Source organism: Astatotilapia calliptera, chromosome 23 (assembly GCF_964374335.1).
Source record: "Astatotilapia calliptera chromosome 23, fAstCal68.1, whole genome shotgun sequence".
NCBI lineage: Eukaryota > Metazoa > Chordata > Actinopteri > Cichliformes > Cichlidae > Astatotilapia > Astatotilapia calliptera.
Window position 1 is genome coordinate 22,650,399 of NC_137443.1, and position 26,655 is coordinate 22,677,053.

The 26,655-nt window shown below is 39.8% G+C and overlaps 1 protein-coding gene across 6 annotated transcripts in view; it reads right to left on the reverse strand.

Annotated features, from left to right (window-relative positions):
- Positions 1-12,476: 12,476 nt before the first annotated feature.
- Positions 12,477-26,655, reverse strand: part of tns1a (tensin 1a) — a 118,525-nt gene continuing 104,346 nt past the window's right edge. For 5 of the 6 annotated variants that reach the window (XM_026159526.2, XM_026159523.2, XM_026159527.2 and 2 more), the window contains 16 exons: positions 26,158-26,321; positions 24,761-24,845; positions 20,519-20,593; positions 20,068-20,094; positions 19,733-19,814; positions 17,537-18,093; positions 17,363-17,449; positions 17,148-17,276; positions 16,962-17,057; positions 16,769-16,846; positions 16,482-16,553; positions 15,428-15,454; positions 14,942-15,110; positions 14,592-14,660; positions 14,037-14,066; positions 12,477-13,395 (listed from right to left, as the gene is read on the reverse strand). In XM_026159526.2, coding sequence (XP_026015311.2) covers positions 13,266-13,395; positions 14,037-14,066; positions 14,592-14,660; positions 14,942-15,110; positions 15,428-15,454; positions 16,482-16,553; positions 16,769-16,846; positions 16,962-17,057; positions 17,148-17,276; positions 17,363-17,449; positions 17,537-18,093; positions 19,733-19,814; positions 20,068-20,094; positions 20,519-20,593; positions 24,761-24,845; positions 26,158-26,321 — 1,877 coding nt within the window. In that variant the 3' untranslated portion in view covers positions 12,477-13,265. The remainder of the gene's footprint in view (positions 13,396-14,036; positions 14,067-14,591; positions 14,661-14,941; positions 15,111-15,427; positions 15,455-16,481; positions 16,554-16,768; positions 16,847-16,961; positions 17,058-17,147; positions 17,277-17,362; positions 17,450-17,536; positions 18,094-19,732; positions 19,815-20,067; positions 20,095-20,518; positions 20,594-24,760; positions 24,846-26,157; positions 26,322-26,655) is intronic. The other variant, XM_026159525.2, reaches the window with a different exon arrangement.

Below are 26,655 nucleotides of genomic sequence, written 5' to 3' on the forward strand. Positions count from 1 at the left end.
TCCCCTCATCCCCAGACTCTGCTTCCTCCTCGGAAGACGTGTCAGTGGGATTAAGGAGGTCCTCGAAGTATTCCTTCCACCGCCTGACAATTTTCTCAGTCGACGTCAGCAGCGCTCCGCCAGCACTATACACAGTGCAGGTAGAGCACCGCTTTCACCTCCTGAGACGTCTGACGGTTTGCCAGAATCTCTTCAAGGCAGTCCGAAAGTCTTTTTCCATGGCCTCTCCGAACTCCTCCCACACCCGAGTTTTTGCTTCAGCCACTGCCCGAGCCGCATTCCGCTTGGCCTGTCGATACCTGTCGGCTGCCTCCGGAGTCCCACAGGCTAACCAAGCCCGATAGGACTCCTTCTTCAGCCTGGTGGCTCCCTTCACCTCTGGTGTCCACAATTTGGTTCGGGGATTACCACCACGGCAGGCACCAACCACCTTGCGGCCGCAGCTCAATGCAGCAGCTTCGGCAATGGAGACGCTGAACATGGTCCATTCGGACTCAATGTCCCCAGTCTCCCTCGGAATGCTGTTGAAGCTCTGCCGGAGGTGTGCGTTGAAGATCTCGCAGACTGGGGCCTCTGCTAGACGTTCCCAGCACACCCTCACTACGCGTTTAGGTGCACCAGGTCTGTCCAGCGTCCTCCCCCGCCACCTGATCCAACTCACCACCAGGTGAGGGATCAGGGAGGCCGTTCCTCCCAATCACGCCCCTCCAGGCCTCGCTGTCGTTACCCACGTGAGCATTGAAGTCTCCCAGCAGGACAACAGAGTCTCCAGGTGGAGCACCCTCCAGCACCCTCCAGCACCCCCCCCCCCACCCCCCCAGGGACTCTAAGAAGGCTGGGTACTCTGAACTGCCACTCGGCGCATAAGCGCAGATGACAGTCAGGACCCGTTCCCCGACCCTAAGGCGCAGGGAACAAACCCTCTCGTCCACCGGGAAAAACCCCAACGTACCGGCAGCAAGCCGAGGGGATATTAGAATACCCACCCCAGCCCCGCCGCCTCTCACCAGGGGCAACTCCAGACTGAGACAGAGTCCAGCCCCTCTCCAGGAGACTGGTTCCAGAGCCCAAGCCATGCGTAGAGGTGAGCCCGACTATATCTAGCCGGTACCTCTCAACCTCACGCACTAACTCAGGCTCCTTCCCCACCAGAGAGGTGACATTCCATGTCCCTATTGCCAGTCTTGGCAGCCGGGGGTCAGTCCGCCAGGGCCTCCGCTCCTGGCCGCCACCCGGCACACAATGCACCCGACCCCTATGGCGCCTCCTGCGGGTGGTGGGCCTGCGGGAGGATGGGCCCATGTCTCCTCTTCGGGCTGTGCCCGGCCGGGCCCCATGGACTAAGGCCCGGCCACCAGACGCTCGCCCTCGTGCACCCTCCCCGGGCCTGGCTCCAGGGCGGGGCCCCGGTAACCCTATCCCAGGCAGGGTAAACTGTTCCCTCGGTGTCCTTTTCATAAGGGTCTTATGAATCGCTCTTTGTCTGGTCCCTCACCCAGGGCCAGTTTGCCATGGGAGACCCTACCAGGGGGCAAAAGCCCCCAGACAACATCCCCTATATATATATATATATATATATATAGCCGAGTGGTAAATTAATAATAATATTTTCCATTTCAGTTAACCAAATATCCATTTAAGGTTCAAAAAGGGGTCTTAAAATGTTGTTTCTTTGTTTCCATGTATGGTAAGACAAGAATGTTATTGGGTAATTTAATGTTATTGCTTGTGCTATTTCTTTGGATATCTGCATGTTGTGTGCACTTGAAGCTGTTAATTTTATAGGTTTGTGTAGTTGCATATTGTGGTCACTGGGGGGGGGGGGGGGGGGGGGGGGCAGTGCTTAAGGGTTAACTGCAGTTTTCCAAAAAAAACTTAACAAGAAATGCATCTTGGGACTTCCTGTTTACTTTTCTTTTTGTTGTGGATGTGGAATGGGAATGTTGTGAAGGAGTTAAATTGTTGGACCTGTATGTGCAGCATGGAGCGGCTATTTTCTCCATGCAAGGGATAAGCTGCAAGATCATCTGTGTGCTCCAGTATTGCAAGTGAGCAGAGATTTCTGTGGAATACAGAGGCCACTGCCGTATTTTTGTATTTTGTATTTCATTTCATTTCTTTTATTCCTCGTATTGTAGTGGCGCATCTTTGTTTAATAGGTTATTCTGTTACTTTGCCACGTTACCTCTCGTGCTGTAGATGTTCAGTACAAGTCCATATGGCCGCTGTTTGACAAAAGTAAAGGTCAAAGGACATTTTTTTTTAGTTTATTCAGTCGTCATTGACAATAAAACTGCACATTAAGAACCCCAGTAATTGTGTCCTGCGTGGCTAACCATTTCCCAGGCTACATATATATATATATATATATATATATATATACACATATATATATATATATATATATATATATATATACACACATATACACATATATATATATATATATATATATATATATATACACACATATATATATATATATATATATATATATATATATATATATATATATATATATATATATATATATATATATATATATATATATATATACTTCAAAAACACAGATTATGTGGACTCTGGCCCTCTCTGTTACTTTATGTAGCTAATATTTCATTGTAATGAATAATTTTTTAAATAATGTGATAAAACACTAATATACTGTATTTTCCGCACTATAAGGCACACTTAAAATCCTTTAAGTTTCTCAGAAATCGACAGTGCGCCTTATAATCCGGTGCGCCTTATGTAGGAATTCTGGTTGTGCTTACTCATCTCGAACTGATTTTATGTAGTGCACGGCGCTCAAAACTCTGTCAAAAAGTGTTAGTACGACTTTGGTAAGCTACGAAGCCACACCGCTTGATGGATTGTTGGAGCATTACAGCCACCGTCAGGAGCCTCGCAGAGAAATCTGGGTTCAAACTCCGCTTCCGGTCCCAAAGTCAAATGAACACTGCAGCATCACTGAGAGTTAAAAACTGTCTAAATTCTTTCATCTTCAATAAAATGATCAGCGTTGCTGCTTTACCAGGTGTGACAATTAAGTCACTAGCTGGTATATAATAATGTGCTACGTGATTGCTAGCAACAAAGCTATGTTAGCATAACATACACACTGTAAGTTAAAGGATGAATGCTAGCTTAACACAAGGGTTTCCAATGGTCAGGGACAAATGCAATCGCATGGCAGAATGCTGTAAACGGGCTGAACTTCAGTCAGGAGAACAACTGAGATAATCCATCCACAATACAAGGTTAGTTATTAATATACTGCAACAACATGGGAATAGAGCAGCTGTGAGGGAATTCAATATTAATTAATCAATGGTACGGAAGTGGACGAAGCAAGAAAGCAAGAAGAAAGAGTTAAGTAAAGTTTTACTTATCTGACTGTTTTGTTTCGCGTATTGCGCCTTATAATCCGGTGCGCCTTATGTATGAAAAGTAAAGTACATTTTACATTTCTTTACATTTTGTCATAGACATACTTAAACACAAAAGAAAATGTTTTTGATAAAAGTTAAAGTTAAAAAGGAAAAGTAAGAAAAGGCAATTTGAAGGCAGATAAGAGAAAATACCTTAAAAATATTACTCTTACAATTTATAATTGTGTTTACAGTACAGGTATACTAATTGTCCACTGTGTTTTTGAATTAAATTATGGGAACGGTTAGAAGTTTTATTACTCTTTAATGGTCTTTCAATTTGCCATTCATGTGTTGTTTTCCATCATGTTAATGGTGTGACAGTATAAATGATGACTTCGTTTGCACTTTGCTGTATGCAAACTAAAAAATTTGTTTGGTGGTTTCACTCCCAATAACCTTCCACTTTACATCTACCTGCATGTGTTTTTAATGTGTGTGAGGTATATAATACAAACAGAAAGAGAAATTTAAAGATTTAAAGGATATGAGTTTCACATAAAACTACACATTAATGTTAGCATAGGTCATGCAACAATGCAAAAATCAACAAAAGCCAGTTCAATGTGTTAAAAGATTAATGTCTAATATGGCTGAAAGAGAAAAGCAGTTGGAAATTACAAAGTATATTAATAATTAATCTCTCTCAAACAATATATAGAGCTATTTTTCTTCAGTCCTCTTCCAGTTTCTTCTCCTAACCTCTACATTTGTTAATTTCATAATATAAAAGAAATGAATTTTTAGGAGTCTTTTATGTACAATGACCCACCTGTAGAAAACATTCACCAAAGTTCTCTCAGCTAAAGACTTTTAGCTACTAGCAGCAAGTAATTTAAAAAAAGCTTTTATTAGTTGATAAGATGGTATAACATTTAATAATTAAGCAAGCAGAATGTTCATAGTATTATTTTTTCTATGTACAACTTTGACATAATTATGTTTATATGGTAAGAAAAAAATGTACGATAAAAAAAATCACAATATATATATAGAGAGTGGTCTATGATCTTTGCTGAAATCATTACCACACAAAATATAATGACAGTATAATAAGCAAAGCAAGAATGCAAAAAACAACAACAGCCATGTTGTGGCAGGGTGTGGTTGTTGCTTAGTAGTGATGGTAAATTTGATTCTTTTTTACTGAATCAAGTTTTAATGAGTCACTCACCAAAGTGAATTGGATTTTTTTTGAGTCATTTGATTCACTGAGTCAGTCGACCAGAGAGTGCAAAAAATTTACATAATCACTCAAACTTAATTTGTTTCTCTTTTCATGTAAATCCTACTGCTAAGATGAATGATTCTAAAAGAAAACAACTATTTTATAGAGCAAAAAAGAGCAAAAATATTTCTAAAATTAAGCAATTTCCTATCAAAATTGCTTAATAACCATTTATTTTATTTTATTTTAATTTTTTTATTTTATTAGTATTTTCCTTAAATGTGCTAAATATATATTTTCTCATCTAAATTTCCACTGAGCTGTGAGCCAGGGGGCGGTAATGCGCCTTAACATTGGTTGCCAATCAAGAAGAAGAAGAAGCTGTGAGCCAGGAGGGAGGGGTGTCACTACACGAGCCGTACCAGAAACCCGATCGGTACCCTGCATGCACGAAAGGTGTCTACTTCCGGTCGAAGCATTTTACGATAGTTACAGGTCAGAGTATCTGTTAAGATGTTAAGAATAACAAGTATCTTTTAAAATGTTTCCGATAATGAAACATTTAATATAAAGTAGCCAAAAACAAAAAAATAAAAAGATAGTGACAGATCGGGACTCCCGATCCTTACTGCGCATGTGCAAAGTCGGACCGTACAAATCGGGTCTACCCGATCCGTACCGCGCATGTGCAGGGATTTTCTTCTTCTTTTGTTCGTTTAATGGCAGTGTACTCCCCAGTGTACGAGGATACCGCCACCTGCTGACCGAGCGAATGAACCCTATTGTAAACTCAAGTTAGCAGAGCGATGCTACTGTGAACCGAGGAGCTATTTTCTTGATGTGAGCTTCTACTCAGGGTTTTTTCTCCCAGTTCAGAGCAGAAATTCTTTTGTTACGATACTGGATGTTGTGTTTTTCTCCACAATTTTAATTATAAGCTAGATACATTACTGCTAACAGCAACAGGGATGAGTCAGTGAGTCAGTTGAGCTTGTGAATCATGATTCATGAGTCAGTAAAGTGATTCTCGAGTATTGAACGATTCGTTCATGATTCGCAGATCACTATTGTTTAGTTGCAGTAAGAGGTGGAGTGGAAGGCTGAGAGGACAGTGTCAGAAGAGGCTGGCTGTTGCACATTACTCTAATTCTTGCACTCTAGCACAATTTATTTAGTAGTTTGTAGTAGCTGAAAACCGCAACGTTACTGCGTATAGTGAAAAATAAAGAAACAAAGTCTTTGCATTTCTGGGACACTCCTGTGGCCTGCCGTGCTACGGACCGTATTAAAAGGCAAATTTGCAACATGCTTGTCACGGCTGCAGTGGCAGACGAATGGAGAATATGAGAGGAGGACCCAAGTGCACTGGCGTTACAACGAGTGAGCTTTATTCCAAATGTCTGAATACAAAGAGAAGCGGAGATGGCAAAGACAGAAACTAAGAAATAACCTGAACTGGGAAAGCTAACAAAACAAACCTAAAATCATGACATGCAGAATGATATGCAGGGATACACAGAATACCACACAGGGTGACACGCCGAGGTAACACAGACGGACCAGTGACGAGCAAAGGAAAAAACACACTATAGCTGTGTCTCAGTTCAGGGGCTGCATCCTTCGGAGGAGCCGGCCTTCGCAATCTACGTGGGCTGGGTTCTAGCCTTCAAATTTGCGTCACCACTGTCTCAGGCCATGTCCACACTAATTCGTTTTCATTTGAAAACGCATCTTTTTCTCGCCGTTCTGGTCTTCCGTCCACACTGAGACTGCGTTTTTGTTCAAGGAAAACGCAGCGTTTTGAAAACTCTCCAAGCGGATAAATTTGAAAACGTTTTCGCGTCGCAGTGTGGACAGCGAACCCGGAGCCTTGGCTGCAACACCAAAACATAAGGGGGGGGGGGGGGGGGGGGGGGGGGGAAGCAAAGTGTGCCTGCTCTTCGCTGACTTAGGAGCGGCGAGTCCAGCGACCCGGCTGTTTCGTCTTTGCTGAAAGCACAGCGTTGTAAACGAGCAGAACTCAAAGTAAAGAATCGATCTCACCAGGTTATTATCGATCCGATGCCGACTTGGTATTAATACTATCCATATTTGGATTGATTCGCCCACCACTAGTAAAGAGTACACAACACAGAACACAGGGAAGCCAAATAACAAAGCCTATGAACTAGAACTCAGATAATAACACAGAACTGCGAAATACTAGGACAGAAACATAACAGAAACCTGCCAACCAGGAGCTATAAAATATGATAAAAACAGAAAGTCATAATTCACAGAATAAAACTTAACCCAAAAACACAAAACACTGGGTGAAATGATCCAGGATGCTAAATTTAAAAAAGAAAGAATGTTTAAAGGACAACAAAAATGGGAAAAACAATACAATGATTTCTACACAGCTTACATAATATATTAATTTTTTTCAGTCCATTCTCTTGACCTTTCATTGCGACAACATGAAAAATGACTTTGCTTTGTTCCTGCAAACTCATTTGTTTATCTAATGTAGGAGCCAGGACAACTTCACTTTTTCCTTATGCAAATTAAATGTTTTGTTTAGCTTGTTCCAATAACTATGGTCTTTTGTCACCTTGAATAGAGTTTCTAGTCCCTTGTTTTTGTGATTAGACACAATTGCTGTGAAAGAAAGTTAATAATTTGACAATGTACTTACAGTAAGTAACAGCACTGCAACAACTAATTTCTTATACATAAGCTCTTATACATAAGCTTTTACTTGAATGTTTTTGATGTTTCATTTTTGTAGGAAAAAATGATAAAAGCTGTAGAAAAAAAGGTTAAAAAATGCAAGAACATCAGTTTCTCATTACATGCATAAATTTTAAAAATCCCTCTGTTGGTTTCTCATATTATTATTGCGTGTACTATATATAAAATAGCTTATATAACTATATATTATTCTTCCCTCAACCTGTTTGAATGTCATGCCATCATGTCCTTCTTTGATCTTCATTTGTTTTCCAAAGGAGGCTGTTTGGAAATTACGTCTGCATACACAAACAGGAGTTGTTTGTCAACTGCAAAGTCACAGTCTCTCGTTTTTGATTAAGCAAATTCAGCATTTGTTTAAGATTTTCTATGCTGATGTCTCATTAAATCTGTCTTTTATGTCACTGACACAAGACAGATGCCAATTATCAGCGCTGGAGAAGACAAACGAGAAAGCATGGCGGCCATTGTTAATTTTTTCTAAGTGTCCTTCTTTCTCTAAGTAATTTGTCAAAATTCTGTCGGTTACGACTGTGCAGAAATTGATAGACTGCTGCAACAACACCTACTAGCTCTGTAGCCGCCATTTTTACTTCCGTTGTGTGTGACGTCTTCTTTTGCGCATGCGGGCCACTTTGAGGGCCGTGAACTGTTCACACTAGAGCACATTTGCTGTCACATTTTATTTGTAGTGTGAACAACCAGACAGAAAAGGAAAAAAGTGGACTGTGATCTGAAGTTTGAAAATCAGATTAAGGCAGTGATAAAATCTAGCTTCTTTCAGCTCAGGCAGCTGGCCAATTCTTTCACGGCAGCACTTTGTGACAGTGATCCACGCCTTTGTTAGGACTCGGCTGGATTACTGTGATGCACTCTATATCAGGGTCAGCGCATCATATATTACTCATCTACAGAGGGTGCAAAATGCTGCAGCTCGTCTTTTAACTTGCACTTGAAAGTTTGAGCACATTTCCCCTATTTTAGCTTCACTTCACTAGTGTCGCTTTTTAGGATTCATTTTAAAATTCTTTTATTTGCTTTAAAAGCTCTCCATGGCCTTCCTTTTCTTTTCAAGACTGCTTGAAACGACACATCAATGGATCAGGTCTTCTTCAGGATCCTGCTCCTGCTGAGCTTATCTACAAGTTTTTGCAAGTATGTTTGTGTGAACGAGGAAAAGACTCGGGGTGAAAGTTTGAGTTATTGTCGGCAGAACTATACAGACTTGGCCCCGGTTAGTAATAAACAGGATAATGAAAAACTGATGGAGCTCTTTCCCAGTGTCAATGACGGTGTCTGGTTTGGACTGGAAAGGAACCACTCAGACAAAGACAAATGGCTGTGGTCAGGAGGTGGAGCGTTGACCTGGATTTTCTGGAATACAGATCAACCTGACAACCGAAATAATGAAAACAGTGGTTTTATAAACAAAAACGGCAGGTGGCATGATGCGTATCCAGGTAACACAAGACCCTTTTTCTGCTACAGAGCAATAGTGGTGAAGCAGGAAAAGACTTGGGAGGAAGCTCTGGAGTACTGCAGGAAGCACCACGAGGACCTGGCCAGTGTGGCATCTGAGACCGAGATGCTGCTCATCCAGAAAGAGCTGAGCAAACATAACACAAAAGAAGTCGTCTGGATTGGCTTGCGCTTCTTATCTGAGGACTGGCTGTGGGTAGACAGGGAGATGATGGATTACGAGGCCTGGAGTCAAGGGGGAAAGCCACTGTGCCCGAGTACTAAGACGAAGTGTGGTGCCTTACAGGTGACACGAGGGACTAAGGGTGTTTGGGAGGCTCATAATTGTGAGGAGAAACTACAATTTATTTGCTACTGAGCTACTTTATTTCATAAAATACATTTAAATCACAAATTATTTGCTGTGTTTAATACATTTTGGTTATTTTTCTCATCTCTGTCTTTGCATTTTCCCTAATTGATGTGTAATCGTCTCATTTCTATTGTGTGACAAAGTCAGCATTTCATTATTTTACAAGCACTATCTATTATGATTTTTGTTTCATTGAGAAAAGCATGAAAAACAAAAATAAAAAAAACATAAAAATAATATGAAATATTTTCCAGATTTTGTTCATAATATTCACCTTTTCTGTACTTTCTTAAACACATTTAAATATTAAAAGACAAAAATAATAAATATTCAGACTCCGGTATGTCACACCAGTAGTTCAGTAGCACTAAACTTTCTATAATTAATTTCAATAAGATTAGATCAGGGTCTGAGGATTCAGGGGACCACTGATTAAATGTTTGGGCATTCTAGTCTGGCATCTTCCTTCATCACCTGATCCACCACACCACCAGCCTCTCTTGACCCAAGTGTCCATGACGTGGCCTCAGGTCTCATAATACAATTACAAAATCAATCACACACCCATATGTCGGCTTGCTTCACTAGGACCGTGGATTCCCCGGTTGGGGAGCTTTTCAGCACCTCACCAGAGACTCCAAAAAAGGTGCATAATCTGTGATGGCACTCAGTTCGTAAGGTGCAGGAAAAACATTATCTTGCCCACTATGGACAAACTCTATGTGCAGCTGGGGGGCTAAAAATAAACTCACTCCTGTGAACCCCCTCACCTGACAGTCCTGTGTCCCTAAATCCAGTTTAAACAGGTACAGATTGAATTGCCTTTGACTACCGCCAAATTCAGAAAGTACCAGACCGCTATGGTGAGTGGTGCGTCCATAGAACAGACCCGTACGGTTTGTTAAGGCCGAGCCAAGCCCTGTGCATTTAAGATACATTCCCACTAAGCAATATCAAATGAGGCTCCAAGCTTGGCCTTCATGAATGTCAAATCAGCCCAAATGATCCCTCCAGGTAATTTTTCCATGCCAGGGTCTCTCTAATCAAACTGGTTCTGGGTGAGGGTCAGACTAAGAAGTCAGTGTCTGAACCCATGTATTAAAAAAGCGCAGTAAAAAAAAAACACCCACATGCCTTTAACGTAATGTATCTGTATTGCTTTAATGTTTTTATTTCATTTTTTTCCTCAGGAACAGGTAAGCCATGACAGCATAATGTAAATGATAAGCGTAGACAAAATCTGAGACCCTTTTGCACATCCATAGTAGAACATTCATACAACATACAAGTCTCATCTGTACAACGGGTCACAGAATCTTTTTTTTTTTAATTTCAATGAAACAACAAGGTAACTCTTGACTCAAAGCCAACAGGTACAATATAGTTTAGATTTTTTTAAATTGTATTTCAACATTTAGTTCTTTAGTTTTTCTTTTCAAATGACATTGATTTAAGTGCACTGTACCTCTTTGCTTTCAATAAAGCGCCACCGTACAATCCTAAAATCATTAACGCTGTAAAAACTGCAAAGCTGTGACAATGAAACATGGAAATTTGTAAGGAAATGAAAGAATAAATAAGAATAAATAAATCAATGACTCTCAAAGGGTGGGGGGGGGGGGGGGGGGACACCTTTGGAGGTCTGACAAGGCTGCAAGTGCAGAGCTTTAGCATCACGATGAGACATGTCTGACTTTATCTACCTCCAGCACTGACGTCTATTTGAAATTTAATGTTTTGGTAATTGAACAGAACTTCATTGTTCTTCTTTGAGATGGGCACAGTGGGACTTTTCAATCTTAAGCAAATACATTTTGGAGACAACAAACGCCTGCCCACCCCCAAAATACTTTTGTCATTGCAAGACATCTCAATGTCTTGCTGTCTTGCAATTATTTAATATCGAACATCCCATAATAACCTGGCTGCTCAAGTTGAGCTAGACTGAAAAATGAATGAAACACAAAACAAATGGAAACTGAGAAGCAGCATGCAGCAAGTTAGCATAGACGTATGAATCTTTGGCAAAATTATAACTGTAACTGTCACGGATGCATAAAAGCTGTTTTCATATTGCATTCGAGGTTGGCCTCCTCCTTTTTTTCTCACACATTTAAATGTAACAGCTTCGATATGTTTGCCTTCCAAATGTAAGGAAGCACACTCAGATATTTCTGTCTACACATTTCAGACCTGTCTCCTTTGCGCCCCACCTCGTTTGGGAAGAAGAAGAAAAAAAACAGGCAGAAAAAAAGAGTAATACATGACAAGGTGAAAACAAACATATACATGTACAAAGTAATGTACACCATATATTCAAACGCATTTCAAAATCGCCAGACTTTGAAATCATTAGCCAAAATAAGTATATATCTTTTTTTTCTCACCCTATTAGGTAATCTTCTTTATCTAGACTGTACAATATATGTATATATGAGTAATCATGAGGGACCAAAGCAACAAAAATAAATACTTTTTTTCGCTATGTCACCTTTCAAAGTAGTATCTATGTACATTTATATCAATATCAATTTTTTTTCCCTTAGCTTATTGTGAATGGTTGAGCGTGTGTTCAACAAGCAGGCATTGCGCACAGTGTGGAAACTTCTCATGTGTTTTTTTTTTTCTTTGTTTTTAACACTAAATGGTATCCAGATGTAAATTTTGACAACACCGTGGAACATAAAACTGTCCTTGATACAGCGAAAGGTAACCCTGGCCCAAATGGACTGAAAACTAAATGAAAACAAAGGTAAAAACATAGCATCTCACCATCATGTGACTACTTCAACAGTGGGTTGTTCTACTTCCTTTTTTTGTTTGTTTCGTAGGACTCTGAGAAGAGTACAAAAAAAGTTTCTATTTCATGCAGTCTTTGACAAGTCATACGGCGTCAGAGTACTCGTCTAAAGGTTTTTAGTTTTAAGCACATGGCATAGAATGATTTCAGTGATGTTGGATGTCACTATGGGGGGGGTGCATTTTGGGACAACAACATGCATAAAGAACAGTGCATAGGTCCAGGTCATTGGGCCAGTCCCTGGTGATTTCCAGTGTGTTTCAGTGGCAGCGTCTATCAAGCAGTTGGTGATGACGAAGTCTGTGTGACTCTGGGAGGAAAGAGTCTTGGCCTGAATCAGCGGCTCCACCTTCTAGATAAAACAATCCCTCTGTCTGGCATGCAATTGCGAGCTTGCCGATATCAGGTGGATAATCCAAGAAGCAAGGTTTTTTTGTGTTTTTAGAGAGAGAAATCAGGCTCGGACTGGATGCTGAGGTGATGCAAAAGTGGCTGCACTGACACAAAGTTCGGTGACCTTAGCGTGGCATTGTTTTATTGTCCTTTTTTTCCCTCCCCTTTTCTTTTTTTTGTTAAGTCTGGTCTGTTATGTGCAGTTTAGATCAGTCGTTTCACTGCAGAGCCCTTTCCAACACATAACAGACCTGGAAATGGCCACTCTAAGGATTTCACAATGACTTTTGTGGAAGGTAGAAGAGTCAAGCTTAAAGATCAAGCTAACATGCATAATGTCTTCAGACAGTTTTGCTAAAAGCCATCAAGGCCAACATTTTTTTTTTACTCCTGAAGATGAGTTCAAGAAAACAGATTTTTTTTTCAATGTTTCATCTTTTAAAAGGAGGAAATAATAATGGCTTAACAGCTACATCATTCTCGCACTTGTATTGCAGCTACCTTTGGTAAATCAATCGACAAGAACAACAGAAAACCCTGAAACATCCACTTCCTTTTATGTTCCCTGACTAGACTTTGCATTTTTCTTTTAGTCTTTAGCTAAGTTCTCCAAGCACAGGTTACCCTGTCGATAAATCTTCTCCCTCCAATGGCTTCCATGTTTGTCACATGCATAGCTCCGCATCACACATCCTCTAGCTCCAGTTTCGATCCACACCAAAGCCTTCAAACAGAGACTACTTCAATTAGATCAAAACAAACCAGCAAGGCAGAGAGGAAAAAACAGAGAAGGAAAACAAAAACCCAACATAAAACAGAAGGAAAGGACTCCATCCAGCCCTGGCAAAGAGGACACCAACAATGAGGGAAGATTGCAAAACAGCCACTGCCATTTGAACGTTAAGGGTTTCATCGCTGCATCATTTTAGAGACGAAGCCGACGATGGCGGAGGCGGGCTGATCTGGGTCCAGCTCAGCAAACAGGTGGCTGACATTGTCTGTTGTGCTTCCTTGTTTCCTTGCCACAAATCCAAAAAGCCTGAAAGCAAGAAAAACATATATTATACTTAAACAAAGGCAAATGACTCTGTTATCACAAGTCATTAGTCAGCAAGCAGTTTGACAGTCTACTTGTTACAAAAGTACTGTGCCAAAGTTAAAAACAAACAAACATGAATGCCTTTCATAACAAAAATATTCCAGTGTGCTTCAGTGACAGTGTCTATCAACAGGTCCAAATATAATTAAGGTGACCTTGAACAACTTCAAATTCATGCTGGGGCAAGCATCAAAAAAACATTTTGCTTTTGCAACTTTGGCAGTTGATATCCTCAGTTGCTAAATGCTTGCTAGGTGTGTTAAAAGAAGAGCCGAGGCTTTTCTGAGACATTTTGATTGCATTAAACCAATGATGTCATCTATTTTTCACTAAACAATCAAATTTCTCAGTTTCACCCTTGGATATGTTGAGTTTGTGTTAAAAGTTTCTGTTAAATTTAAAGTTTGATGTGTCTCAACCTTTTTGCCAGATAAGGTTAAATACTGTAGCTATTGGACATCTGGAAAAGGAAACCAAACAATATTTTTTTAAGTGGTTAGTGAAATGAATTCAGTTGTTTATGACGTTCAGTACACAGATAACTCTTTATACACATTTATCTTTAAAGCATGCAAACTTACCTCACTGAGCCGCCTCCTTCTTTGCCCCATCTAAACAAAAAACAAAAAATCAAATACAAAATACAATAAAAAATATAATTTTGAATTAAGTAATTACACTAATCATATATATATATATATATATATATATATATATATATATATATATATATATATATATATACATATACACACATATATATATACATACATACATACATATATATATATACACATATACATACATATATATATATACACATATACATATATATATATATATATATATATATATACACATATACATATATATATATATATATATATATATACACATATATATATATATATATATATATATATATATATATATATATATATATATATATATATATATATATATATATATATATATACATATATATATACATATATATATACATATATATATACATATATATATATATATATATATATATATATATATATATATATATATATATATATATATGTATGTATATATATATATATGTATATATATATATATATATTCAGTACATTAAAGGAAAGTCTTACTTTCTGTCCTGGGGATCAATGTCACAGTAGGTTACCGTGTTTATTGGATAATGTCTTCTAAAGAAAAGCCTGCAGTAAAAATAAATGAATGAATGAATATAAAATAACATTACATTAAAAGACCATGCTTGGATGTGAAACATTGCACAGGGTCTATCTCTTGGTGTTTGCTGAAAAATGCTGTCATGTGATTACTGGTTTACTGGCTACCACTAGAGGGTGCAAAATTACTTTTGCAGTAAACATTTCTTTTTGTTAGGGACTATCATACTAATATATATAACAGATATAACAGACCCTTATTAAGACCATTGTTAATATTAGAGTTACTCCTGAACGTGCTTACTCACTTTCTCTGACTGTCGGTGAGTGTGATGCCCTGTGTGGACACTTTAAAGTGGACGGTGGTGGCAGCGGGCAGAGGGTTGGTTGACAGCGTCTGACTAATTGCCTTGGCAATTGCCTGAGGCCCAGTGAGCGATTCCATGTCCACAGAGTTGATGTAGAGAACATTGCACGCTAGAGGTAAACAATGGAAAAACACTGCTACATAAGAGAAGATCCTACAAAAAAAACAAAAAACAGTGTGCATGCAGTTTGTCTTAAAGTGATGGAAGCTGTAGTGAGGATAATTAAAAATGCATACAGTGAATAATGTTATGACACAAGTTATCATGCAACGCATATTTTTACATAACATGCATGAATTTCAAGTTTTTTTCGAGTTTTATTTAGTTGTAAAATTTGTTAACAGTGACTGAAACCCTCTGGGAAAGAGCACACTCATATTCAGTAAAATTCCATGATGAAGCAGAGCAGTGCAAACCAGTATTTACCATGGGCTTCCTCAGGAACCTTCTGGACTGTAAAGTAAGGATGACAAGGTTGTGTAAGCAAGTGATCTGATGTTTCTAAAAATAAATAAAAAAGTTTTTTTCTTTTTCTTGAAATGCACAAATTGTCCATTCAGGGACCAGAACAGGCCTGATTCCATTAGTCTGTGCCACAACTGGTGACTGGCCAAACAGTTTCACATATATCTGATTATAAGCTGGTCTTTGTCATGCATGCGCAACATATCTGCAAAAGAACAGCACACGCTGACATCCAAATGCTGGATGTTAAACTCCTCATTGTGAGTAAAGTGACAAATTTTAAAGTAAACCACATGGGAACCGGCACTAAAGCATTTGCAGCAAATCTAATCCCACATAAAATCACCATCATCCAGTTGAATATGGATATTTTAGGGAAGCAAACAAAAGCAAAGTGGCTAAAACTAAAGCTATCCAGAGTCCGGCGCAAGCCATATGCTAGCAGCCTCAGTATGAACCTCAGTATGCCCGCGGAATAAAAGCAGTTACGAAAAAAAATTTATGACAGAAGTGAAAAGGAAAAGGTGTTGATTTCATGTTGGCTGTTGAATTTATAAACATATAACTGTTTTGTTGTATGAATCTCTTGCAACTGGTTTTATTTGGCAAGCTGAAATATGTCAGGTAAAACTAGATATACAGGAAGTCATTTTAATTATCTGTATCTCTTTCCAGTAGGTTATTTTCAGTTACTTCTGTGAGACAATACCCGGTAACTTACTGTAGTTTTGGGGGAAAATTTTGTAAGTTTAAAAATTTCTATTATTGCTATATAATTTAGAATATTGCATTGAAGAAAATGTGATTTTGTTGTCATTTTTAGTTTTAAGAAAGAAACCAGAATTAAAAAAAATGGTATTGGCACATCACACTTAAAAAAAAGAACTAAAAAATTGGAAATTGGAACAGGCCAAGAAAATTGCAATTGGTGCATCTCTACTTTTCACAAAGAGTTAGTTTTTGTAGAATCATAATTTATCCCTTTTTTCTTCTAGTAGACTTCAGTGACACTTACCCGCTCCCTGCTTAAGAAGTTCAACAACTGGATCAGTTGGTGTGGTGAGTTCTAGTGCCTCTTCATTTGGGTCTGGAGAGACCGAATAGAGTAGATGTTATATTTTTGCATCTGAATACAATTACTTGCAGCAAATAAATTGTAAAGTGTAAAATAAAATTGACATTTTTATCAAAAACATGGAAGTACCTATCAATAATTTGGTTTGTACTAAAAGTCTGAGTGGATTCCCGTTCCATAAAATGTTAAAGAAACTAAGAAAGTAGAGTTAAAAAAACAAGAGTTACCTTTGGTGGGGATCATCAGTTTGCATGGCAAAGCCAGTGGGGTCATTGAGTGTTGGTACACCAAAGCAGAAAGACAGCCTACAAACAGAAAGCAATGGTCTCTCTGTCAGACTGGATCAGTCTGATATTAAATTAAATTTCAACCTGTGATTTTGATGTTGCAAACAGAAAAAAAACACCAGCAGAAACTCACCAAAATAGGGTTCATTGGGACAGCCCTTCAGGCGGACACCTTTGGGGTTTGTCTCAATCAGGAAGTGCCGCACTAGCTCGTTAGTCATGTCACCAACTAAAAGAAAGACATACTCAGCTGATCCAGCTGTTGGAGAAGGCAGATGTTTCACAAGCAAGCCAAGAGCAGAGTGCGGGAAGCCTTTACCTTTTTTGTTCTGCTGGACAGTTGGTGGTGGGCAGGCCACCTTCATAGCCAGACCATAGGCCCCTCTGAAAGAGTGGCTGTCCCTTATGACGAAAGCCCCAGGCTCCCTGTCCTTCAGCAAACTGATGGCTACAAGAAGAAGATGAGGAGAATAAAAAGAAAAGCAATGATGAGAGGATGAGCAGCTGAAATTGGTTGAAGTTCCTGACTCTCACCTTGCTCTCTGGAGATGTCTGGCTTGTACCAGTACTTGGAGGTGTCCTGGACAAACTTGACATTCATCTTGATGTCAGGATAACCGTCTGTTTGAATGAAATTAGGTGAAGAAAATCAGTGATATTTAGCCCATGAGGTTCATGAAAGGTATTAAAAAAAAAGTTCCCTTTTACCGTATATAGACTTGGAGACGTCTGGGAGAGTGTGTGTCCCAGACAGGTTAGGCGTGCTGCTAACACTGATCGGTATTGGCATCAGGTTCTTGTTCTCCATTCTGTCTGCATCTCCACTGGACATGTGTCGCTTTTCTGGCAGCTGTGGGGAGACTGGGAAAGCAGGCGTGGCAGGCTGATGGATGCCCCCCTGGCGAGAGGCAGCGCCCAGCTCATCAGGCGTACTGTGTCCACTCGTTGCCGTGCGGCGCCCCATCAGAGGGCTAGGTGGCACACCGGCAGCTGCTGTTTTAGGGTTTCGGCCAATCAGAGGACTTGAAGGAACACCAGATGGAGGTGGGTGCCTGCCCAGCAAGGGGCTGGCTTGACCCAGGCGTCTCTGCAGTGCAGGGCTCGGAGGAGTATTGGTGGCCACTGTGCGGTGGAGGGTGTTAGGGCTGCCGGGGACTGTGTGGACGCCCATAATGTTGACCTGAGATCCGTCTGGGGAAGCAGATCTGTGGGGGTGAATAGAGGCGGGGCTGTGTGGGACGGCATCTGAAGAACTAGTTCTTCTTCTACAATCATAAAAGTGAGAAAAGGTATGTTATTGTATTTTTGTACCTGATCCTTACACCGAACATTAAATGTGATAAGGATGCTCAAGCTGACTTGATGTTGACATTTCAGCACTTATTCCAGTTCGTAAAATACATCTTGTGGATGATATCGGCAGCTCATATCTAAGTAACCTCAATGAAAATTACCCCACTGTATAATGTTATTATTATTATTTTAAAAGCATTATTAGGTCTTTTGGTTGGTTCGTCGCCCTCTGAAAGGATCCTAAACATGAACATATTGTATCAGTTTCGGGGGTGGGGTTTGGGTTTTTGTTAAATAGTGGCATTGAATATGCATTCATTTTTGTCTGTATCTGTGTGGATAGTTATTTATTATAATCTGATTGCCATTTTGAATTGAATCTGCAATTTTGACTCTATTTAGCTGTTTATGTGGATTAAATATAGATAGAAAACAGAGTGACTCCATCTGTGCTCAGTCTTTGATACTAAATTAATAAGGCTATTGAACTTTTGTTCAACTGCTCTCCAATGCAATGATGATGCTAATCTGTAAGTTCAACGAGAAAGATCTGTAATCACTTATATGCTTGCTTTCCTGGATGTTTGGCTGCTAATCTATTCTCAGCATCACTTTCACTTCTCTACAGCATCATACTGAATGATGACACCATTGCTTTAGTCCAGTGATTCCCAAAGTGTGAGCTGGAGCCCCCTAGTGAGCTGTGATGGTACTGCAGGTGGGTGCAGTAATAACAAAAATTCAGTTTGAGGTACTGGTTTTATTTCTATCACTGCTGGGATAATGCTGCGATACATCATATACAGGCCACATGAAATGTGACTGGTGATTGTTCTCTAATGAAAGACATTATACACAGGAAGTGATGTGGAATTTCTCAGTGTAAATCCTTACAAGCAAAGTCTTGAATATTTAGGCTCTGTCATGTCTTAAATACTTTTCGTTATGTTATTATGCTAACACAGCACTCAGACTGCTGGTTTACTTGTGGTTTTTAGAAGTAGATGCTAGGACTCTCCATGATGCACTAAGCACTTCTTTTTCACTCACCTCTCTTCAAACACAGTGTGTTTATATGCATCTACAGCATGTTATTAAATGTTTTCTTCTCTTTTCTATTTTTTCTGTTTTGTCCTCATGTCTCTATGCTCGCATTTCTTTCCTCTGTGTCCTCACACACTCTATAACTTGTCTGGCCCCTCCCTGAGCGTGGTTCTGTCAAAGCTCTCTTCCTTTTAAAAGGGAGTTCTTCCTCCCCACTGTCGCCAAGTGCTTGCTCAGTTAACCTGAATATCTAATTTGGGTCTCCAAGCTATCTATATGCATGAAATGAAGTACTTTCACAGCAGTATGTCCCCATATGTGTCAATGTATTAGAACCGGAAACTTTTATTTTAATTTAAAATTTGGGCTTTTCACGCTCCAGTTGCGAAATCACTTTATTTTAACCTCAATCACAAGGGTTCTTCAGAAACTTTCAGCATCATACTCCGTAAATGACATCCTGGATATGAGTATAAAAAAAAGAAAAGTAACATTTGCTTAATATGTATAAAAAACATGTACAGGCTAAAATTTTTATCCAAGAAAAATAAGTGACAGAAGACTCACCCATCAGTGCTGTGGATGGGACTGCTGGAGGAGAGAGGAGCATTCAAAGGTTGTACCCTGGAGTCGCCAAAACCTCGATTATCTGCGTGTTAAAACAGACACACACATACATGTGTACGGTCAGATCGGTTTTTGGTGCATCACGCAACAGTTGGATGCCCTGAACGTAACAAGACAAATCAGCTAACAGGCATCAGAAGCTTGGAAAAGGCGAAACTGACAGAAACAGGAAATTAATCTAACATCAATCATCATAAAACAAAGACAAATTCATGTATAGTCGAGCACAGAAATATCAAATATGGGTTTGGTGGTGCCACAAAAAGTAAGCTTACCTTGTTCTCCAGTATTAGAATGAAAGTCTGACCACAAGAAGAAAAAAGAAGCAGACACCAACAGAAGAAGAGAGGGTGTGTGGAAAAGGAGGAGAGAAGAGAGATGCACTTGAGCTCAGAGCAAGAACTGTTAGCGTCGAAACATTTGCAGGAACAATTCTACACACTAGAGGGCAGCAAAGTATTAAAGCAACCTTCTACTCAGTCAGCTACAGTATGACATAGTGCAGGGATTCTGTGCACTGTACACTTCTGTATAATTATCACTGGATGGCTAAAGTGCTTTTAGTCAAATCTAATTATGATTTGGGAGATTCAAATTCTTTGGATGCAAATACTGAAAACCTGAATGTTGTACCATGAACTGAATATCATTTTGTATACATCATCTGTAGTATATATACTGTCAGTTCTAAATGAAGACAAATATATTTAATGCTGGTAAACTGACCTGCTGCACCCTGCTGATGAGGCTTCAATCCCAGCGGTGACACAGGAGTCTTGCTCAAATCTGGAGGAGAGCGAGCTACGAGAAAGAAAGAGATTCAAAAGATTCTTAAAAATTTTGTATTTGCAAAACTTTCTCATTAGTGATGACATATGAGAATACGTAATAATGTACCCTGACTAATACAAGGAATGAAAGCACAGAGGTTTTCCCTTTTGCAAAAGTATGATGCAACATGGAAATTCATCAGATGGTGGATTTACATGTACGAATATGTAACACTTGAAGGCTCATAGGTGTCAAACTCTGGCCTGCGGGCCAATTTTGGCCCGCAGCCTAATTACATGGTAATTGCATGGTAAAGGGTAAAGGTGGGCAAATATGAATGTTTGTGCAAAAGAACACCTTCTTATTAGAACACTTGTGAGTTCAGGACTAATGACAGGAGAGAGGACTCTGGGGTTCCCAAATATCAGTATCACACAGACTGTCTGAACACGGAGGTCAGTGCTATAACTGAATTGAGTACATATATTTTGGGGGCAGTGGTTGGTGAGATGACTTGTAAGTTTGATTGTTTTGACTATAAAAACACACCTGGTTTGATGGAGGCAGTGAAAAGGACAGATCTCTTTTTCAGTGTTGTTGATAGGATTATAATTTAATGTTAATAGCTTAAATATATCCTATGTTATCCCAAACCTGGAGAGTTTTTCAAAGATTATAAAATACACCTAAGTCCACATTACTTTATATTTAATTGCACCAACATGGCCAAAGAATAAAATGACAAAAAGCAAAAGGATGGAAAGATAGAAAGATAAAAAGCAGAAGTAATAAAGATTGTTTCTTTCAGCCCTCACTGAGTTTCTTCTCTTGACCTCTACATTTGCATTTGAAAGAAATCACTAACAACATGGAAAATCCTTCTTTTGATTCGTTTGTCGGCTGTGAAGCAACCCCCATTAGTTGCTCTTTCCCAATAACCTCAGGCTTCATGTCTGTGTCTTTCTTTGATATATTTGAAGTGCATTGATGACAGAAATTTAAAGAAATCAAATAGCTGTTGAATTTAATTAAAAATATGGAGACCAAAATTACATTCCTAGAAGACCACCCATATGGAAAGGATATATATACATCTTATAAAGTTTGTATCTGTCTTGTATGAAACTTGTATGAAAAGCATACAAGAGTGAAAACACATATAAGGTCCCTTGAAAAATTATATAATGAAACTTGTATGTTTTGGATACTTACTAAAAAAATATATGAAAGTAATGAGAAAGTGGCCACTTTCATGAGTAAATCATATGTTTTTACTATTTCTTTTCCGTATGGGCAATGTTGGACGAGGAGTGCACAGAACAGACATAATAATGAGTGTTTAAGAAAGACTTTTATAGTCTGTTTCTTTCCTTGAAACTTTGTTCTCTCTTCTCCCTCGACAATACTGATGGGTTGAGCGAATGACAGAGCCTGCCTATGCAAATCATTTCTGTCAAACATCTCATAGCTTTGACACTTTGGGTATTCACAGCTCGCAACACTCTTTGAAACAAAACAATGATGGATCAGGTCTTCGTCTGGACCCTGCTCCTCCTGAGCTTTTCTGGAACTTCTAGCAAGTACAGTGGGGCAAAAAAGTATTTAGTCAGCCACCGATTGTGCAAGTTCCCCACCTAAAATGATGACAGAGGTCAGTAATTTGCACCAGAGGTACACTTCAACTGTGAGAGACAGAATGTGAAAAAAAAAAATCCATGAATCCACATGGTAGGATTTGTAAAGAATTTATTCGTAAATCAGGGTGGAAAATAAGTATTTGGTCAATAACAAAAATACAACCCAATACTTTGTAACATAACCTTTGTTGGCAATAACAGAGGTCAAACGTTTACTATAGGTCTTTACCAGGTTTGCACACACAGTAGCTGGTATTTTGGCCCATTCCTCCATGCAGATCTTCTCGAGAGCAGTGATGTTTTGGGGCTGTCGCCGAGCAACACGGACTTTCAACTCCCGCCACAGATTTTCTATGAGGTTGAGGTCTGGAGACTGGCTAGGCCACTCCAGGACTTTCAAATGCTTCTTACGGAGCCACTCCTTTGTTGCCCGGGCGGTGTGTTTTGGATCATTGTCATGTTGGAAGACCCAGCCTCGTTTCATCTTCAAAGTTCTCACTGATGGAAGGAGGTTTTGGCTCAAAATCTCACGATACATGGCCCCATTCATTCTGTCCTTAACACGGATCAGTCGTCCTGTCCCCTTGGCAGAAAAACAGCCCCATAGCATGATGTTTCCACCCCCATGCTTCACAGTAGGTATGGTGTTCTTGGGATGCAACTCAGTATTCTTCTTCCTCCAAACACGACGAGTTGAGTTTATACCAAAAAGTTCTACTTTGGTTTCATCTGACCACATGACATTCTCCCAATCCTCTGCTGTATCATCCATGTGCTCTCTGGCAAACTTCAGACGGGCCTGGACATGCACTGGCTTCAGCAGCGGAACACGTCTGGCACTGCGGGATTTGATTCCCTGCCGTTGTAGTGTGTTACTGATGGTGACCTTTGTTACTTTGGTCCCAGCTCTCTGCAGGTCATTCACCAGGTCCCCCCGTGTGGTTCTGGGATCTTTGCTCACCGTTCTCATGATCATTTTGACCCCACGGGATGAGATCTTGCGTGGAGCCCCAGATCGAGGGAGATTATCAGTGGTCTTGTATGTCTTCCATTTTCTGATGATTGCTCCCACAGTTGATTTTTTCACACCAAGCTGCTTGCCTATTGTAGATTCACTCTTCCCAGTCTGGTGCAGGTCTACAATACTTTTCCTGGTGTCCTTCGAAAGCTCTTTGGTCTTGGCCATGGCGGAGTTTGGAGTCTGACTGTTTGAGGCTGTGGACAGGTGTCTTTTATACAGATGATGAGTTCAAACAGGTGCCATTCATACAGGTAACGAGTGGGGGACAGAAAAGCTTCTTACAGAAGACGTTACAGGTCTGTGAGAGCCAGAGATTTTCCTTGTTTGAGATGACCAAATACTTATTTTCCACCCTGATTTACAAATAAATTCTTTACAAATCCTACCATGTGAATTCATGGATTTTTTTTTCACATTCCGTCTCTCACAGTTGAAGTGTACCTCTGGTGCAAATTACTGACCTCTGTCATCATTTTAAGCAGGGGAACTTGCACAATCGGTGGCTGACTAAATACTTTTTTGCCCCACTGTATGTTTACATTGAGGAGAAAATGCCTTGGGATAAAGCTTTAAGTTACTGTCAGCAGAAATACACAGACTTGGCCCCGGTCAGTAATGAACGGGATAACCTCAAGCTTCAGGAGCTCTCTCACAATCTCAATGACTACATCTGGTTAGGACTGCTGAGGAATCTCTCAGACAAAAACAAGTGGCTGTGGTCAGGAGGTGGACAGGTGACTGAGCTTTGCTGGAAACAGGATCAACCTGAAAACCGACCCAATGAAGACTATGGACTTTTTGATAACAAAAAATGGCGTGATGCACATGCAGACCATATCAACCCTGTCTTCTGCTACAGCACAGTAGTGGTGGAAGAGGAAAAGACTTGGGAGGAAGCTCTGGAGTACTGCAGGGAGCACCATGATGACCTGGCCAGTGTGGCATCAGAAACTGAGATGCTGCTGATCCAGAAAGAGCTGAATAAATATCACACCACTAAACATGTCTGGATTGGTTTGCGCTTCTTATCTAAGGACTGGATCTGGGTGGATGGGCAGGAGATGGACTACGAAGCCTGGGATGAAGGGGGAAAACCATTGTGTCCGCAGGCTAAGATGAAGTGTGCAGCCTTACAGAAGACAGGAGGGCGTCTGAGTAGTTGGAGGGCTCATGACTGTGAGAAGAGACTCAGTTTTATTTGCTACTGAGCTGTTTCCATTGCAAAATCATTTAAAGCCTTTATTTACTGTAGTTTGGTTGTTTATCTTTTTTTCTTCTATTTTATTTGGAGTTTGTTCTTTGCTGTGTATTTGTTTCATTTATATATAATGAAAACAAAATTACTTAATTTAAACTTCAGCCTCTGTTCACAATTCAGTGTTTTCCAGCAGCCTTTCTTGTGCATTTTTTAATAAAGAAATAAATGTAATTTAGATTCAGACCAACAATTTCTATCTAATGTCTTAGACAGAGTGAGCCTATGTGTGTTGTGGCTATGACTAGGGGATGGAGAATATGGAATATGGAATAAATTCTCACCTCCACCACCTCCAAAGGTGGAACTGTTGGCAAACCTGTCTGTTTCATTGTCCTGAAACGTCTCTCGGTAGCTGTGCATTGGACCCTGAAAGAGATGATCAAGGCACACAGATATGGAGTTATGTCAGGAAGTATAAAAGAAAAGTATAATTAGTCTACAGAAAAATCAACGCAGCTTGACTTGATTAGAGTCAAGACACAATATCATGACAGAGTAATTAATAAGCTAAAAATAATTTAAAAAAAAGAGAAAAATCAAACTAGAATGGATCAACCAAAAAGACATGAAAGCTAAAACCTGCCTCTCTTTAATGGTTTTTGCCCAGAACTTTAGATTGACTAGCAGACATGCCTGAGGGGTTGTACAAGTTCCTACACCGTGAGCATATGGAACACATAAAACAGAGCAAGACCACGAAGATATTTAAAAACAAGTAAAAGAAATTAAAATATGGAAAGTGCAGGAACATCAGTGTACTGTGTTATTCCTCCTCTGCAGCGTTCGCAGTCAGCTGTGGGTACTTTACAAAAGTTTTGCGTCATCACATCAGTCAGCTCTGCTTGATATAAAAGCATGCGTAAGTTTCTCTGTCTCACTCAGAGCAAGCAGAGTTTGAAGTTCAAGCACATTTTTCCGCAGATAAGAGAAACAGAACAGAAAGTTAAAATCCAAATCAGCAGTCACTGCTAGTTTGTTGCTTGGTTGGGGTAGGTCTGAAGTCAGAACTTTTATGAACAATAAACAGTCGAGAGCTCGATGTTTTACTGTAGCTCACCTCATGCTGAAGGGGAAATTGTTTAGGACTCTTTTCCATAATACCAGGATAGGCCCAAAGCTGGGCATGAAGTATGACTGTTTGCTTCCTCCTGCACCACCCCAATTAAAAACATGTCGCTATATGTCGCTATAGCCCCTTCGTGCATAAAATGAAACTACTTCAGTGCAAATATGAACTTATCGGCTAATAATAGCTACTTGCGGAACTATCAGAAGCAACATTTCTAATGGCACAATAGAATTTAAAAAGCAAATAGGAGAGAGAGCAGAGACATCTGTCAACTATGTAACATGTGTTGACATTGGATAGGTTGTCCACCAGAGGGCACTCTGCAACTTCCCTTTGGGCAGTGCACAGCCTGCTGACCAGTGCAGAGTCAGGCAGAGGGTAAATGAATAACTACACATAACAAATATCAAGTAAAGGGTTTATTTTCCTTGTCTAAAAGAATATGCATTTACATATTAGAGTTTCAGATTTTTTAATCAGCTGATGCTGGTATTGGTCTTGAAAATCCTACAACAGTCAGCCTCTAGGATTTATCATGATTTTCAGTGGGGACAAAATTAGTGACAAAATCATGTGCTCGTGGCTTAACCATAAAATCAAGTGCTGTACCTCTCTGGGTCTTCCTCCTGGGTTGAGAGCAAGATTGTTGGAAAAATCTGGTGAATCCACTGCTGACGTACTATCATGGCCGCTCTGGTACTGTCCCTCACTCGTGGTCCGACGCCTGCCCGTCTCCTGTGTCACTTCTGGGGTCATCCCTCTGGAACGAACTCCTGTATCCCCCAAAATATTTGAGTATGAGGAATCATCAAATCATTATGCCCTTTTTTAACATCTTTTTATGTTGCTTGTGTAGTCCCGGGATATTTGTTCAAAGATGTATCAGCTAAAGAGAAAGCATCCTATCAATATAAAAGGGCAGCATCATTCCCTCTTTAAGAGAGGCAGAGCCAGTGAGAAAGATTCTCAATGTTTAAAAACGTGGCTGCAAGTAATAAGAAAGCAGTGGGAAAGGACAAATAATTGGGAAAATGATGAGGAAGCAGAGAAAGTTTCTAGAAATGCAAGACAAATAAAATGAAACAAAGACAGAATTTAAAGGTGGGG